Consider the following 18052-nt stretch of genomic DNA (forward strand, 5'->3'; position numbering starts at 1 on the left):
GGCATTAATTCCAGATCCGGCCTTGCGGCAAGTGTTCAGGATTTTTGGCCGGAGCAAAAAGCGCAGCATGCTGTGGTATTTTCTCCGGCCAAAAAACGTTCCGGTCCGGAACTGAAGACATCCTGATGCATCCTGAACGGATTTCTCTCCATTCATAATGCATGGGGATAATCCTGATCAGGATTCTTCCGGCATAGAGCACGGACGACGGAACTCTATGCCGGAACAGAACAACCAAAGTGTGAAAGAGCCCTTATTTATCCACAATTTTGAAAGGGTGCCAATAATTTTGTCCAGCCCATTTTTGGAGTTTGGTGTGACATTATGTCCAATTAGCTTTTTTTCCAATACACACAAAGGGAATAAACACGTGTACAGCAAAATGTGTGTTACTGCAATACTTTTCTGTGACAAATACTTCATTTTCTTGAAAAATTTCAGGGTTGCCAACATTCCAACATTTACAGCCATGACTATATGTATAGGGCAATGGACATAATTTCATTACTCTAAACAAACTGGAATTTAAAGGGGTTCTGCAGTTTGTTTAAACTGATGAGCTATCCTCTGGCCCCCGCCGATCAGCTGTTTGATAAGGCTGCGGCGCTCCAGCAGCGCCGCAGCCTTCTCACTGTTTACCGCAGGCCCAGTGACATCACGACTAGTATCAACTGGCCTGGGCACAGTTAAGCTCTGTTCACTTGAATGACATCTGTCAGCAGATCTCCAACTATGAAACTGGCTGATCTGTTGCATGTGTGCTTGGCAGCTGAAGACATCTCTGTTGGTCCCATGCTCATATATGCCTGCATTACTGAGAAAAATGAAGTTTTAATATATGCAAATGAGCCTTTAGGTGCAACAGGGGCGTTACCATTACACCTAGAGGTTCTGCTCTCTCTGCAACTGCCACTCCCTCCACAGTTTGATTGACAGGGCCATGCATGATAACATTTACAGCTCATTTGCATATATTAAAACTAAATTTTTCGTAGCAATGCAGGCAAATATGAACATGGGACCAACACAGATACCTTCAGCTGCCAAGTGCACATGTAACAGGTCAGCCAGTTTCATAGTTAGCGATCTGCTAATCTGCATTTTACTATAGCAGAATGCTATTGTTCTGCATGAAACCTTAAGAATGTAACTGCTCATCTATCAGGCAATGTACATTTTAATTAAAGAGAAATCATGTACAATCTCACTATAATGTGATGTTTATAGTATGCAATCTGAGTGATACACAAGGCAAAGTGGATAACATGTAGATTACCATATGATTCAGGATATATTCATTTACACACTGCTCGGTGGTGTAAAACACAGTTACCTTTTTTGGTGAAAAAATCCTTGGAATATTTCCCCAACATAGCAAATTTTCGAGGGATTTTTCCCAGCAGTTCAGTGATCAATGCTATGTGATCTGTATTTGAAGAACATTGCCAGCAAAACAGAAACATACAACTTATCAGTACATTTCATACATTTACAAGTCAGGCCCGGCACAGACAGAATCAATCTGCATGCGGTCAGATCACAGGTTCGCATCAGAGGAGCCGCCACATGATCTGCAGTGAGAACATTTAGTTACGCTTAGGAACTCAAACGTCTGAGTCTGTAGTTGGTGGGCCACCAGATATAATGTACCCGTTCAATAACGCCTAGAGATCTCTTGCATATCAAAGAAAAAGCAGCGAAGATTTAATTCTGTCTGCATCACAGTGCCTTCTGTAAGGAAGAGGTACTACCTCTGCGATTGAAGAATTCCCGAGAATATTTTCCAGACAGAGCAAAGTGTCTTGGGATATTGCCTAGAAGCTCAATGATGTGTGCTATATGGTCTATGAAGGAGAGAAAAAGAGGAGTGAAGGAGTGAGAAAAAAAAAAAGAACAGAATGAAAAATAAAGGGGAGGGAAATAGAATTAATTACAAAAGAAAAAAAAACAAAAACCTCAAAACCAATTATGTGGCAAAATCATGCAGATCAGCGACACCATTAGTAGTATATATGACTAGTGTTCATGTGCAGAATAAATCAACCAAGCAATAAAGCATGGGGATGAAGAGGTTCACAGGCGGAAAATAGAAAAGCCTTGCTATGCCAGTTAGGAAAATGAGTCCTTTAATATGTTCTGTAACCACCAACCTTAACATGGTTTCCTAATGCTATGAAGAAAATACAATTAGAACTATGAGCTGAACTTTCTATAGGCGTGATGTGCTTTTGCTTGAATACATAATGGTCAGTGCCAGTCTTCTTCAGTATCTATCCACTAACCATTTTCTAATTATTGGGCTTCTAGCTCCTTATTGCGTTATCGTTTTTTTTATTTTATTTTTATTTAGGGCGTTACTGAAAAGAATCCAGCTTCTTTCACCAAACCATAGTGAAGAGCTGCTCAAAGACATCTTCTGTCAACCTGCATTAGCAATGCTTATCCAAACTCACAAACAGAGCAAACCCAACATTTCATACATAAAATACATATAAAATGAATGCACATGTTGGGTAGATTTACTAATCCTGTCTAAGGAAAAATCTGTAAGATTTATCATGGTGACCGATGTTGGGTGATAAATTTGGTGCAGATTTAGAAGGTTTAGTCTAATTTTCCACCAACTATTGGCTGGCTTACTTTGAGGTAAGAAGTGAACATGCCTCTGAGGAATGCAGGAGGGAAGTCAAAGGCCAGAAGAGCATTCGGCCATAAGACAAAACACACCCTACGGTAACGGTAGCCTGCATGTTGCTGCATCCATGTTTGCCCACAATGGGTCCTCCAGCACAATGGACTGATTAGGATCTGGGTCTCAGTCTGAGAAGGGAGACATTATGAATTCTGCACCATTTGGCAGAACAGACGGCTTAGAAAAGGAACCTGAGATATCATCAGAGGACTAGTTTGCAGTGGACCATTTATCTGCCCTCGTCAGGGCAGTCAGGTAGGGGGTTGCTGCTCTTTTTGAAGCAGAATGAAGCCATAGGTGCAGGAGGAGCTGAAATGGTGCCAGAATTGTCTTCCAGCCAAACATTGCAGTAACAATAAAAATATGTCTTCAATCGTATCTGGAAAGAGGATCATTGGCTTTTTCCTACGTCGTTTGTGGATTCTGCCCATAATGTGGGTAGAGAAAAAGTTGGGTAAAGTGAGGTTAGGTAGAGCAGAGCTCCTAACAGGCGCTGCTCATCTACATGCTGCCAAGTCAAGCTCCCCTCAATATATATGCATCAATGTCATCTATAAAACTTGTCAGTTAAGGTAAAAAGCTTCATGCAGACTGACAGTAATGAAGCATATAAAACAGACTGCCTACTCCTAATGAAAGGCTGGCAAATCACACCTAGAAATAAGTCATTGCCTGCTTTCCGTAGACTACATACTATTATTGCAGCTCAAGCAAAACCTTTCAAACCAATGCATGTCTTACACAAGATTTTAATGTCGTCTGAGTGACACTATGAAATAATATGAGCTTGCTGAACAATTTCCATCCACTTCACTCTTGATTATGAGAAGAAATAAACACATTTAAACAATTACACAGAAACAAACATATATAAAATGTAGCTTCTCTTTCCTCATAAACACAGTAAATGGGTCTGACCGCACCATGTGTCCTGTAAAATGTGGCTTGATCACTCAAAGAGGATTCGTCCCTATGACATGTCTGTTTTAGTAACTACTTGGAGCATTTATTCATGTGACTATGTTGTGGCATCCCGCTGTTATTGCTTCTACAAGTTTATGAATGACCTGCCAAAAGTCTGCAATAAAGATACAACTGGGGGAGAGTCCCTGCACAGTTTAATACTATGAAATCAATGCTGTCAGTGTCACACCCCCAAATGGTAACACCCAGATGAATGTTTATTGCGGACTACTGGCAATTGATTCATAAACATCAAGTAGTAATAATAATAATGATAGAGGAATAGCACAACACAGTCATAAGAGTAGATGCTTCTGTTATTACATGGAGAATGCAGGTAGTTACTAAAACAGACATGTCAGGAGTGGGGACACGTCCTCTTTAATAGACTATGTGACTAATAAGATACCATGCAGAGTAGGTGTGCCAACTCTAGTTGTGTCAGGAGGCCACTTTAACATGATTTGCTGTATTACTGAAATGTTTTTTTTTTGTTTTTTTCCAGCCAACACATTAAGCCAGTCAAGATGGCACTGACTACAGAGGCATTTGTGTTGACAAGTGACATTTACAATAGTGGAGAAATTTATCAATTATTGTAATGCCTGCTCCCGCAATTAAATCTACAGCTCTGCTACTTTCACCACAGCTCACATGACCACGCCAGTACCAGAGGTCATTGGTGGTCAGTGGTAACAACCATCTGTGGCCCAAGTTAGTATTCCTCAAATCCAGTCCTCAGGGCCCACCTGCCGGCCAGGATTTGAGAATATCCCACAGAATGAATACCTGTGGTAAGTCCTAATGTACTGACACAAATTATATCACCTGCTCAGTACTAACTGGCAGGGGTGTCCAGGAGGTGAGGAACACTTCTCTATGTCATTAGGATAAACACAACCCCAGTGGTCAGTGTGCCATCATGAATACATGAACCTCCTATTTTCTCCTCCAAACTGAGGATTTAAGAAGGAGGAGGGGTTCAGGCTGTGCTGAGGACAAGAATGGCGCATCTGCCATCTACATTTAATACTTACATTACATTTAAGGCTACTTTCACACTCGTGTTTTGGATCTGCACAGACAGATCCGTTCAGATAATACAACCGTCTGCATCTGTTCAGAATGGATCCGTTTGTATTATCTGTAACATAGCCAAGACAGATCCGTCTTGAACACCACTGAAAGTCAATGGAGGATGGATCAGTTTTCTATTGTGCCAAATTGTGTCATAGAAAACAGGACGGATCCGTTTGGCTCAGTTTTGTCAGACAGACACCAACTTGCTGCAGCGTTTTGGCGTCTGCCTCCAAAGCGGAATGGAGGCGGAACGGATGCATTCCGAGCGGATCCTTTTCCATTCAGAATGCATTAGGACAAAACTGATCCGTTTTGGACCGCTTGTGAGAGCCCTGAATGGATCTCACAAACGGAAAGCCAAAACGCCAGCGTGAAAGTAGCCTAAGCCAACTAAAACAGTTTTTTAAACCGGAAACCCGCTTTAATAATGTTTACCTCAATCGCGTTAATGTCACGGACGTTCCCGCAACAGGTGGCAGGAAATCGGTGAGACTGGAGACACGTGGTTTGATCTGACAGGTTTTCTCTGTGGATCAATAGGAGTCTGTGTTGTTTTTGGTAATGGCCACACCCCTTGCCTCAGGTGTTGCTAATGTGGTCATTTAACCTTCCTTATTTATTGTTGCTTCTCCCACAATGCTGTGCGGTTTATAGTTTCAGGTTCAGTTGTGGATTGCTGGTGTGTGGATCTTGGCGGAGTTCCTGGTGCTTCCATAGTGCCTTTAAAGTTAAGTCTTTCCTTTCCCTTTTGTATTTTGTTTAGGTTCTGTGTGTTGCATTTTCCCTATTGTTTATATTAGGCCTGAAGGAGACTCCTGTTCGTCCTTCCATTTGGAGAAACAGGCAGTCTCGTCCCTGTCATTAGTACCAGGGTCCTATAGGGCTAGATAGGACTCTAGGTATTCCAGTATATGAACACACCTATCTCTGGGGTCTGTTCATACTGGTAGTCACTCTGGATCTTGGCTAGGGTTTTACTAGGAGGTGTCCTTCTTCCTTCCCTAGTACTCAGGCCTGATTCCCTGTTCCCCAGGGGTCGAGTGGAGGGGGAACGCGTGGGAACGGCGTTCCTGCACTTTTTTCATTGCAGGAACGCCGTTCCCTTTCAGCCTCAAGCCAGGAGAACGCGGCTGAATCAGAATCAGATTCACAGGGGGAGACGGAGCGCACTGTGCAGGGCAGGCTAAGGGAGGAGGAGCGGCTTCAGTTGAGAGGAAGCTGACTGTGCGGTGCTGCTGCCTGCGACTCCTCTCATCGCGCCCCGCCCCCTACTGACATCATCTCCTTCACTTCTTCTGTCGGCCAGATACGCTGTTCAGTCACTTCGGGCAGAGCGTTCGCAGCTGAGATCATTTAGAATGTCTTTCTAAAAGTTTGTCCTGGGATTCGAACTCACGACCTCTACACATCAGAGGAAGGCATTTACCCTCAGCCATGAAAGCTGTCTAGGTAGTTGCTTAAAAAAATAAATATAAGACTTCTACTTATACCTAGTGTACTGATACCTAGTGTACAACCATACACATAACAGCTGCCCACTGTGTATGGATGTAGCAGAGCTGGGTGTGTTGGGGCAGCTGTCATGTATATAGTTGTACACTAGGTATCAGTACACTAGGTATAAGTAGAAGTCTTATTTTTTTTTTTTTAGCATCTAGCTAGACAGCTTTTATGGCTGTGAGGGTAAATGCCTTGCCTCTGATGTGTAGAGGTTATGAGTTCGAATCCCAGGATAAAAACTTTTCTAAAAGTGTTATTTTTTTTTTTTTATAAGACTTCTACTGATACCTAGTTTACTGATACCTAGTGTACAACCATACACATGACAGCTGCCCCAACACACCCAGCTCTGCTACATCCATACACAGTGGACAAAGTTACCTACAGTAGAAGTCTTATTTTTTTTTTTTTTTAAGTAACTATCTAGACAGCTTTCATAGCTGTGAGGGCATATGCCTTGCCTCTGATGTGTAGCGGTCATGAGATCGAATCCCAGGACAAACTTTTCTAAAAGTGTTTTTTTTTTTTTTTTTTTTTACAAAAATTACAGCATGCTAGATTTTCTGTGCTTTTTTATTTTTTGGAGGGGGGGGGGGGGGGGGGGGGGTTGCAGTGAATCTTGGGTGAGTTCCCACACTTTTTTTCCCAGGACTTGACCCCTGCTGTTCCCCCCTCCCCTCTTATGCTCAGCATGGTGTAATCCTCCCACACCGAAGCGTGACAGTTAAATATAGTCACCTCATTTTAATAATTAGTTTGAGCTAAAATATTTATCTTGTACCTACAGAATATGGAGACAAGGATTGAGGCTACCTGATTTTCATGTTTTTCAGCAAAAGTTAGTAAATATTGTATTCTTGAAAGGAAGATTATTTCCATCACCAAAATAGATAGATTTATAAAGGATAGGAGTTCCTCACTATAAGTATAGTACGCACCTTCATCTCTGGAGTAGTCTTCTCCGGAATGTGGTTCAAATAAATAGTCTCCAGTTGCTAGTTCAAATGCCTAAATGGAGGAAAAACAAAAAAAGTAATGTAATAAAAGTAAAAGCCAAATGTATGAAGCGTTTATTTTTTTTTCCTATAATAAAACTCTTGACAGAAAAGAAAGAAAGAAAAACTGAAACTTTATTAGTCATTGCAGTTAGACAACAAAACTTTGCTCAATAGCTCGGCCTTGAGAGCTCCAGGCCGCTGCGTCTGTGTTCACCGCCATCCGGGAAGTCTAAATTCCCTATCAGTATGTCTTTGGCGTGTGGGAGGAAACTGGAGTACCTGGAGGAAACCCACGTAATCATGGGGAGAACATACAAACTCCATGCAGATGTGGTTCTTGGTTGGATTTGAACCCAAGAGCCTAGCAATGCAAAGCACTTATGACACCACTTTAACCCCTTTTAATCAAATAACAGAACAGTTATAAAATAATATGGAGCGTTATTAAAGTGATTGTTCCTTCAAATACTTTTACCTTCACTTTTATGGCACACGTCACATCAGGTGGTCTGTAGCGCTGCTACACCAGAGGTCTAGGTATCCACTAATCTATACAGAACTTTCCCTGACCACTCATTTTGAATTTTTCAAGCTGCTGTTGTGCATAATGCAAACACCCAGGAGAACAGCAATTTGCAGAATTTAAAGGGAACCTGTCACCTCTACTATGCTACCCTCACTGAGCGTTTCTAAATGTTCATTGTGTTACCCTACACATATAAATTACACTTTTAATTTCATTTGCAGACGAATTCAATAAGTATTATGCATTTTTGTACTTCCCGCCTTTTATGCAAATTAACATAAAAGAGTCAGATCTTATTTGTGTGACCAGAGAAGTAATATTTTCAAGCTCTGACTCATCTCAGGTTAATTTGCATATGTATCAAATCGTTGTTTTTTTTTCTACACAATAAAAGCACACAGAGCTATGGGGACTGGGTATTGCGGATGTGCTAGCGGCCATCTAGCAACCCATGTCCTCAGCTCTATACCCAAAATCCAGGTGACAGGTTCCCTTTAAACTGCTATATATAAACCCAAGTTATTCATTTCCAAAAAAACTATGCTCAAATCTTCAATCCTCCAATGATCCAGCATGTTACGACTGAAGCCACATCGGTCATGTGCCATTATCTGTTGGCAGGGATTTAAAGAGAGAAGTACTAATTTTATTTTAATTTTTTGTGTTATTTTAGAACATTTGGTGCTCCTCTCTTTGCATTTCTCAAACTCTCGTACAACCCCTTTAAGAAAGGAATAGAATACAAGGAGGGGGTGGAGGAGATAAACCCTTACCATACAAGCTGTACTCCAGATATCGGCAGGAGTGCTGTAGCCCGCTCCTATGAGAACTTCTATGGAGCGATACTGTCTAGTCTGTATATCTTCAGTGAAGTGCTTGTGCTGCATCAAGAAAATATCTCTTTATAGATAGGTAATACATGAAAATGCAGGCTATCCATAGGTAATAATGATTACTGTACATACCACCCAACAAGCATTTCCAAGATCTGCAATTTTAACCCTAATGTTGTCAGCATTTCTAGGATCCAGTGGATTCACCAGCAGATCTGCAGCACGCATTTTATCTGCAACAAAAAAGTAATCAGAAATTAAATATAAACTGGAGAATAATTAGGAATATCATTATCAATAGAGGTTAACACTAAAGCTGATGAATGGCCATACTCTTCCATATGGTACTATATGGAGTATGCCAATTGCAAGAGCTGTTTTGGTGGCACGAGAGGGGCCTACATAATATTTAATAAGCACATTTTCAATGTTATGGCGGTTTGGTGTGTACACACACAACTTGAGTAGGGTTAAATAGTTTAACTTCATGAGGTATTCCATGATATTAATATTGATGGGACTATCAGATCGCCAGGTCTCTGAACCCTGCAGTCATCAGCTGTTTCAGAGTAGCTCCAGCATTGGAGGTCAGCACAGTAACTACAATTCTCTATCCACTGTATAGTCAGTGGTAGCAGCACTGCAACTACAAACCCAGTCCACTGCACAATGGACAATACAGGAGCTACTGTGAAATAAAACAACTGATCAGTGGGGGTGCAGGATGTTGGACCCTCGCTGATCTGATGACCTATCCTGTGGGTAGGTCATCGATATTAGGTCTCTGGAATATCCCTTGAAAATTACACGTTGAACGCAAACTAAAAAGTAACAGTTGACACTGAAAACACATTTATTAATCTGAAATACTCTTAAATTCAGGTGCCTTTTCATAACTCCAGCAGGTCCACTGCCAGTTTAGCCGGGTATTAAGACCGGAGTCTTAAACAATGGTCTTAATAAATGTGCCCCCATTTCTAGTTTCAAATATGAATGGTCAAAATGGTATAAAGATAAAAGAGTATATGTACTGTGGTTTTTCATCACTGAAGGCTCATACACATGAACATACTCCAGATATGTGTTCTATGGATCTTGGCAAGTCATCGTATCCAATGGGACCATAAATGTGCTTCCATATGTTAGATATTGTTATTTAGAGACAAACATTTTTCTTTTCAAAACTGAGGCAACATGAGGGCATATCATGGAACCACACGGTAGACTTGAGTTGCCCCAAACCCATGTGCATGAGGCCTTGTTCTATATTGCACACCATATACACACATAGGATGTACACACACTGAATGTGTTATGTCCTGGCGTCTCAACATCTCAAGAACAGCTTGTTCTTATAGTTCTCTGAGATATTGGAAAGTCACCGTTGCAGAACGAACAGTGGCAGGAGGACCAGACCATTGATGCTGAGAACGACACAGGAGAAAGAGGTGATATATAATGTTATTTGAGGCAATAAGAGGGTTTGTCTGAAATTTTTAATTATCTGTATCAAGCATGTGACATGAAGGAAGTCCCGGAATCCATGCCTATGGAACAGTCGTAGTTCTTCGTGAATACTACAGTGTGATAATGAAGAGAACCTAATACTGCCTAACTGCTGCTTCTTACTACGATACCTAAACCTAAAGTTGGCCATGCATATTAGATCAGAACCCAGTAATTTCGATGGGACCTGCTGACCATCTAATGGCAGACGTCGGATGACAGAAGGATTGAGCTGTCAGATTTCAACACAGAGAACCTTTTGTTTTTGGGGAGATCAACCACTGCCAAAAAGGTGTCTGGCAGCAGCCTACCCTCCACTTCCCATTCGGAACACATGCTCGCTCATTCAAGCCCAGTAAGCATGCATATGGAGGGAAAGAGGCTTGGGACAGACATCCATCAGCTGAACACACATTCAGCCAACAGCTATCTAGGGCGCAAGACCAGTTTTACTATGTCCCAGTATAAACATATAACACATTTGGAAATGTGATTACTTTGTTCGGGGAGCCAGCTTTCACACTTTTATGAGATGCAGACGCAAGCAAATACCTGCCTTGCAGAATTACAAGAGCAGCAAGCTGGTCCAAAAAACTACCTTCATGAAGTCTCTTCCATGGAAGCAGAGCAAACATAACCTCATTAAATGAATTCACAGCAACAGACTGAACTGGCAGCTTATAGTAGGTTAGCAGTCACTTCCACAGTCTTCTCTATTGTAACAAGACAGGGGGAGTGTCACCGGTATAAGTCAAGTGAAAATCAAAGTCAACCACGGTGTGAGGAATATGGATTAATATTTACTGTCAGCCATGTCCTCACACCCCCCCATTTGCTGACAGGATTTCCCTGCTTCAAAGCCCCCAGCTCTGATTGTAATTCTGTGTACATGCAAAATAAGTTTACACCCCCCATGTGCTGACAGATTGCAGAGGTAAGGAACTCCACAGGAGGGCCCTGCTTCAAGGAGAAGTTCAGACCTCTGTGCAGCAGTTGGGAGCCACCTGAATCTGCAGAAAAAAACCCCAGCAGGGGGTATCTGCTTTGGCCTGGATCAATGAGATTTCCTAGACATATTGGCACCTACCTCTCATAAGGAATTATGAATCACCTGGCCATCGCAGGCGCAAACCGGATACATATTTGTGTCCCGGTGGCCACGAGGTACGGTCCCATGGTCTTTGTTTACTCGTACCCAGTCGGGGTAGGGAGATACCCATATCTCCCTACCCCGACTTTACTCGTACCCAGTCGGGGTAGGGAGATACCCATAGAAGCCACCTACCGGTACCAGGTTTGGGCTCTAATTGTAGCCGGAACCCAGGCCGGTCCATTAGTCCCAGAACCATCTCCCTGTGACTCTCTGGTCTGGAGCTATGACCCCTAAAGGGTTTTGTGGGTCATTCACCGTCAGCCCAGAAGAGGGGGAGTTAACCCCTCCCTGGGGCAGGGAGGGGATGGACCAGCTACAGGTTAAAAGCCTGGTGCCAGCAAGTAGGCGGTGTCTTTTCTCTAAAGAGGGATCACATTCTACACCTGTGTTTAGAGGGACCCAGGAAATAGCAGGAGATCACAGCCCCTCGTGTGGCCTCCGGTTCAGGACATCGCCAAGGAACTTTCATCATACTTGGTAACTTACTTTCACCCTGCTTAATCCTATTGTAACCATATACCCTGTAATCTGTAACCTCAGACCACTGTATATATATTGTCTGTGTATAGTGTGTTATATCTAGTGTGCTCTTATAGCGATTAAATCTATAATTTAATCTTGTGCTATCTTGTATCTCGATCACGAATCCCCACGTCCGTGTTTTGGCCTAGTTATAAGCTACCGTGGGTTGGTTTCTGACCCTATATAATCCCGTTAGCGGACCGGGTTTATATCAAACGAGAAACTGGTGGCAGTTACCCGGGCTGAGTGTGGGCTGTTTTCACTGCGGCAGTGAAAAGGCCCTTCCAGCTTGTTGCCTCTCTGTGCCCGCGTGGACAGGAGGTGTGTGTGTAAACTATACCAGCCTGACCTTACGTGCTCCTCTGGAGGGCGTAACTTCACGTTTTTGGTAAACCCTGTGATCATACCAGGTCTCGTGAGCTCGACGTGGTTGACGTCAGCGGACACGAGGGGTGGTATTCATTACACACGGAATTTACTAAAATAAAGGTTTTGCTCCTGCTTTGGTGAAATGTGGAATTTTCCAATAGAATCTTATTCAAAGTAGAAGTTTTTTCCCCAACTGAATGTCTTAGGAAAACGATGGCACATGAGATTAGAAAAAACATAGTTTGTCTTTGTCCATGGGTTGTGTCTGGACTTAGCTGCAATAGCAGCAGCAATGTAAATGAGTGGTGAGGTTTCTGGCGATTTCACATGTAACCCCTTCAATTATGAAGGCAGGGGCTAGTTTTAGCTAGGATGGAAGTAGTCATCATCCGCTGACCAAATTGTTTGCTTGTCAATTAAAACTCCATTCATACGTTTCCCATTGCTCACATACGCATAGATTCCAAGCTCACTTTAGTTGGATAATGATACGCACAGCACTTCCAAATTTCCCTTTTCCCCCTCTTCTAATTAGCGTGAGCAATAAACATACGGCTGACATTTTTCCTAGAGAGGGGAAAATGCGCTGCCGATGTAAAAGCCTCCAGCTGCTATAATGTAGACTAGGGCTGAAACGATTACTCGATTGAATCGAGTAATTCTACACAAAAAATCCTCGATGTGATTTGTTTTTGTCATGTGACCACGGAGCGGGAGTGAAGCGCTTGCATTACTTACCGCTCCGTGGTCACCCGACAGTGCAGCAATTTACTGGCAATCTTCCTGACACATTGTCAGGTCATAGTGCACGTAAGAGAGCTATATGACCCGATGCTGTGTGATGTCAGGACGACACGGGGCAAGCTAGAAGCAAGCTGATGGCACTGGGGGTGGGGAAGAGCTGAAGGCACTGGGGGATAGTGGAGCTGAAGGCACTGGGGGATAGTGGAGCTGAAGGCACTGGGGGATAGTGGAGCTGAAGGCACTGGGGGATAGTGGAGCTGATGGCACTGGGGGATAGTGGAGCTGATGGCACTGGGGGATAGTGGAGCTGATGGCACTGGGGGATAGTGGAGCTGATGGCACTGGGGGATAGTGGAGCTGATGGCACTGGGGGATAGTGGAGCTGATGGCACTGGGGGATAGTGGAGCTGATGGCACTGGGGGATAGTGGAGCTGATGGCACTGGGGGATAGTGGAGCTGATGGCACTGGGGGATAGTGGAGCTGATGGCACTGGGGGATAGTGGAGCTGATGGCACTGGGGGATAGTGGAGCTGATGGCACTGGGGGATAGTGGAGCTGATGGCACTGGGGGATAGTGGAGCTGATGGCACTGGGGGATAGTGGAGCTGATGGCACTGGGGGATAGTGGAGCTGATGGCACTGGGGATAGTGGAGCTGAAGGCACTGGGGGATAGTGGAGCTGAAGGCACTGGGGGATAGTGGAGCTGAAGGCACTGGGGGATAGTGGAGCTGAAGGCACTGGGGGATAGTGGAGCTGAAGGCACTGGGGGATAGTGGAGCTGATGGCACTGGGGGATAGTGGAGCTGATGGCACTGGGGGATAGTGGAGCTGATGGCACTGGGGGATAGTGGAGCTGATGGCACTGGGGGATAGTGGAGCTGATGGCACTGGGGGATAGTGGAGCTGATGGCACTGGGGGATAGTGGAGCTGATGGCACTGGGGGATAGTGGAGCTGATGGCACTGGGGGATAGTGGAGCTGATGGCACTGGGGGATAGTGGAGCTGAGGCACTGGGGGATAGTGGAGCTGATGGCACTGGGGGATAGTGGAGCTGATGGCACTGGGGGATAGTGGAGCTGATGGCACTGGGGGATAGTGGAGCTGATGGCACTGGGGGATAGTGGAGCTGATGGCACTGGGGGATAGTGGAGCTGATGGCACTGGGGGATAGTGGAGCTGATGGCACTGGGGGATAGTGGAGCTGATGGCACTGGGGATAGTGGAGCTGATGGCACTGGGGGATAGTGGAGCTGATGGCACTGGGGGATAGTGGAGCTGATGGCACTGGAGCTGATGGCACTGGGGGATAGTGGAGCTGATGGCACTGGGGGATAGTGGAGCTGATGGCACTGGGGGATAGTGGAGCTGATGGCACTGGGGGATAGTGGAGCTGATGGCACTGGGGATAGTGGAGCTGATGGCACTGGGGGATAGTGGAGCTGATGGCACTGGGGGATAGTGGAGCTGATGGCACTGGGGATAGTGGAGCTGATGGCACTGGGGGATAGTGGAGCTGAAGGCACTGGGGGATAGTGGAGCTGATGGCACTGGAGCTGATGGCACTGGGGGATAGTGGAGCTGAAGGCACTGGGGGATAGTGGAGCTGATGGCACTGGAGCTGATGGCACTGGGGGATAGTGGAGCTGAAGGCACTGGGGGATAGTGGAGCTGAAGGCACTGGGGGATAGTGGAGCTGAAGGCACTGGGGGATAGTGGAGCTGAAGGCACTGGGGGATAGTGGAGCTGAAGGCACTGGGGGATAGTGGAGCTGAAGGCACTGGGGGATAGTGGAGCTGAAGGCACTGGGGGATAGTGGAGCTGAAGGCACTGGGGGATAGTGGAGCTGAAGGCACTGGGGGATAGTGGAGCTGAAGGCACTGGGGGATAGTGGAGCTGAAGGCACTGGGGGATAGTGGAGCTGATGGCACTGGGGGGAACTGAAGCACTTGGGCTGATCGCACGGGGGAACAAAGGGTGTTGGGGACTGATGGCAGGTGGTCTGATGAGTTTTTATAAAGGAAAACTGTCTATTAATTCAATTTTTTTCTTATTAGAATAGTCGATTAATCGTAAAAAATAATCGATAGAATACTCTATTTCTTAAATAATAGTTTACTGCAGCTCTAATGTAGACACATTACTGTAACATTCAGGGTGAACCTTTCAGATCTTACAAACTGAATTTGGACTAGAACACTCTGCAGCATGCTATTAATTCTCAGGGGCGCACGTCACACTTACCCATCTCTGGTACTGGGGTTTTTCATAGGATAGTTCTGGCCCTTACATCTAAAACGCTGATCTCCTTTACTTATGGGGATCTCTTGCCAAAGTGTGTTGGAGACCCTTTACAGGGGCTGAAGGATAAGTGGGAAGTAGATGTTGGACCCCTATCCAACACCCAGTGGGAAAATGTTCTAGCTTATACTCAGTCACTCTCCTCATCGGTGGCACAGTGTAGGTCACAAATATTTTTACTACATAGGGTGTATAGGACACCTCTATTGCTATATAAAATGGGCATTCGAATGGCTGCTAGTTGTCCTAGATCAGTTATGGCGAACCTTTTACAGACAGAGTGCCCAAACTGCAACCCAAAACACATTTATCTCAAAGTGCCAACACGCACTTTAACCTGAATGCCAATATAGAATATCTTCCATGTACTTTATCATGTAGCTGTAATAGCCTGCCTACATTCAGTGCACTGCCTGTGCTGTTCATAGTGAGCCCTGCGCTGATGAATGGCAGGAAAAGTCTAAGGCATACTGGTACACCATACCAGGGAGCGGGTGCCCACAGAGGGCTCTGAGTGCCACCTCTGGCACCCGTGCCATAGATTCGCCACCACTGTTCTAGATGTACCCATCTTGAGGCGGATACAGCTCATAAGCTGTGGTCATGTCCGGCTCTCACAGGTCTGTGGTCTGCAGTTTACACTCTTCTGGAAGACGGCTATGATGTTACGCCACCAAAAGTCCCCAGGGTTGGGCTCTTGGGTTGTGTAATGGATATTCCTACCACAGATATAATACAGTTGGCGCTTGCTAAGATCTTATATTTAACTAGGAAACTTCTAGCTAAGTATTGGCTACAATCATCTGCCAGGGATAACAAGATTAATAAATGTGGCAAATATGATTTACGGTATATGGAATGGAAAATATATGTGAAAAGAGGCAATATTAGGAAATTTGAGAAACAATGGAATGCTTGGATTGCGCATCCAGGGCTCGCTACTGTGACTCTGCTGCGCACACAGATGCTGCCACTTAGAGGTTTCTAATCTGCCTGGGAATGGCTGAGCTGTCAGGGACTGCACGGAGGGAGAATGGGGGCGGTAAGGGAAATTGGGTTTATGTTGGAGAGGTGGTTTTTCCACCTTTTTGTGCTTTTGTATATCTTTGTATGCTAAAAACCTTTAATAAACAGATCTGATAAAAAAAAAAAAAAAAAAAAAACACATTCAGGATAAGCTGTCCAATCTGTAAGGCCACACATAATTGAGCACAGCCCAGATGCTTCCTGGCTGGCCCAGACACACTTCCAGACAGATTGTGGCAGTCAGTGCATTACCCTCCGCACAACGAATGTGTATGGGCAAGTTCAGAACAGAGTATTTTGTAGCTGATTTTGGAGCGCTAAAAAACTCCTCAAAACAACCTTTCATACATTTCAACGGAAATCAGCACTTTCTTTTGTAGAAAAAAAATAAACAGCATGCCCCATCCATGCTGAAACTCCAATTCAATTGAAGTGAATTGGAAGCATAAAAAACATCTCCGTATGGATCCACTCCAAAAAACTCAAGCTGAAAATGCAGGTTTGTATTGAGGGGGAAAAAAACACCAAAAACTGCCCAGAAAAAAACCAAAAACAAAACATGTATGGCTTCTTCCAGAACATGCCCTCAAACGCACAAACTCAATAATAAAAAAAACTTTATTTATGGAGGGAAACAACACAAGCCTTTTTTTGTATGAACCTTGTGGATAAATTTGCTGTACACAGTGTCAGATTTTGTGTGACCGTTAGGTAAGGACAATGCCAATCTCTACAGAGATTCAAGCATTTCAGGTGGTTGCATAGAAAATGTATGCAAACCATTGCAATGCAAAAAACTGCTGAGTTATACAGCCATGTTACATTCTTTCAGGAGCTCAGAGCCTGAAATGATTATTAATCAGCCATATACAACCAATTGTTCACCACTTTTAGCAAGGCGTATGTACCGGTAATATTAGGGCTTCAGCTTATTTTTTGGTTTCATATTAATGCTCAGTATACCTGTAAATATTCGAGCTACAATGTTCGAGATGCAGCGCTCATTTGACGTCAGGCAGCAGCATGAAAAACTAGATATTTGTACTTACCTTAAGATCTGTTTCTCTTCCATTCATTGGGGGACACAGGCTTGACCATGGGTATAGCTGTTGTCACTAGGAGGCGGACACTAAGCACACAAATTGTAATCTCCTCCCCTTCAGCTATACCCTTCCTACAGGGACTAAGCTAAATCAGTTAGTGCAAAAGCAGTAGGAGAAGCAACAGAGAGGGAAAAAATAAAAAGCACACTATGTACAAACCCAGAAATACACAGGCCCGAAAAGGCCCCTAAACAAAAGAATGGGTGGGAGCTGTGTCCCCCAATGAACGGAAGTAAGTACAAAAATCTAGTTTTCTCATCCATATCATTGGGGGACACAGGCTAGACCATGGGACGTTACAGAGCAGTCCCCAAGGGTGGGCATAACAGGCAACCCTCTCGTCAGAGAACCGCAGTCTGCAAAACTCTACGCCCCAGAGAAGCGTCAGAAGACACAAAGGTGTGCACTCTATAAAACTTGGAAAAAGTATGCAAAGACGACAGAGTAGCCGCTTTGCACACCTGAAGGGCCGAAGCCGCCTGATGCACCGCCCAAGAGGCCCCCACTGGCCCGAAACATGGTCTGGACCACCACATCCGAAAAACCCTGAGCCTTCAGAACGGTGGCTTCAACAGCCATGTCGTTAAATGTAGTGACCCTAAATTTGGGTGGAAGATCGGCCCCTGCGACAGAAGGTGCTCCCGAAGAGGAAGACGCCATGGTTTGTCGTCGAGAAGGGCAACTGGAGACGTGTGCCAAATACGGGGCCAAGAGAATTACGGGCAGTACCTTGGA

The 18052-nt window shown here is 44.5% G+C and overlaps 1 protein-coding gene across 6 annotated transcripts in view; it reads right to left on the minus strand.

The window, feature by feature from the left end:
• Positions 1-18052, minus strand: part of SRPK2 (SRSF protein kinase 2) — a 142274-nt gene that overhangs the window by 5632 nt on the left and 118590 nt on the right. For 3 of the 6 annotated variants that reach the window (XM_044280170.1, XM_044280168.1, XM_044280172.1), the window contains 4 exons: positions 8725-8825; positions 8533-8640; positions 7174-7243; positions 1752-1844 (listed from right to left, as the gene is read on the minus strand). In XM_044280170.1, the coding sequence (XP_044136105.1) occupies positions 1752-1844; positions 7174-7243; positions 8533-8640; positions 8725-8825 (372 nt within the window). Of the gene's footprint in view, positions 1-1333; positions 1427-1751; positions 1845-7173; positions 7244-8532; positions 8641-8724; positions 8826-18052 lie in introns of all 6 variants that reach the window. The other 3 variants (XM_044280171.1, XM_044280169.1, XM_044280173.1) reach the window with 2 other exon arrangements.

Source organism: Bufo gargarizans, chromosome 2 (assembly GCF_014858855.1).
Source record: "Bufo gargarizans isolate SCDJY-AF-19 chromosome 2, ASM1485885v1, whole genome shotgun sequence".
NCBI classification, from domain to species: domain Eukaryota; kingdom Metazoa; phylum Chordata; class Amphibia; order Anura; family Bufonidae; genus Bufo; species Bufo gargarizans.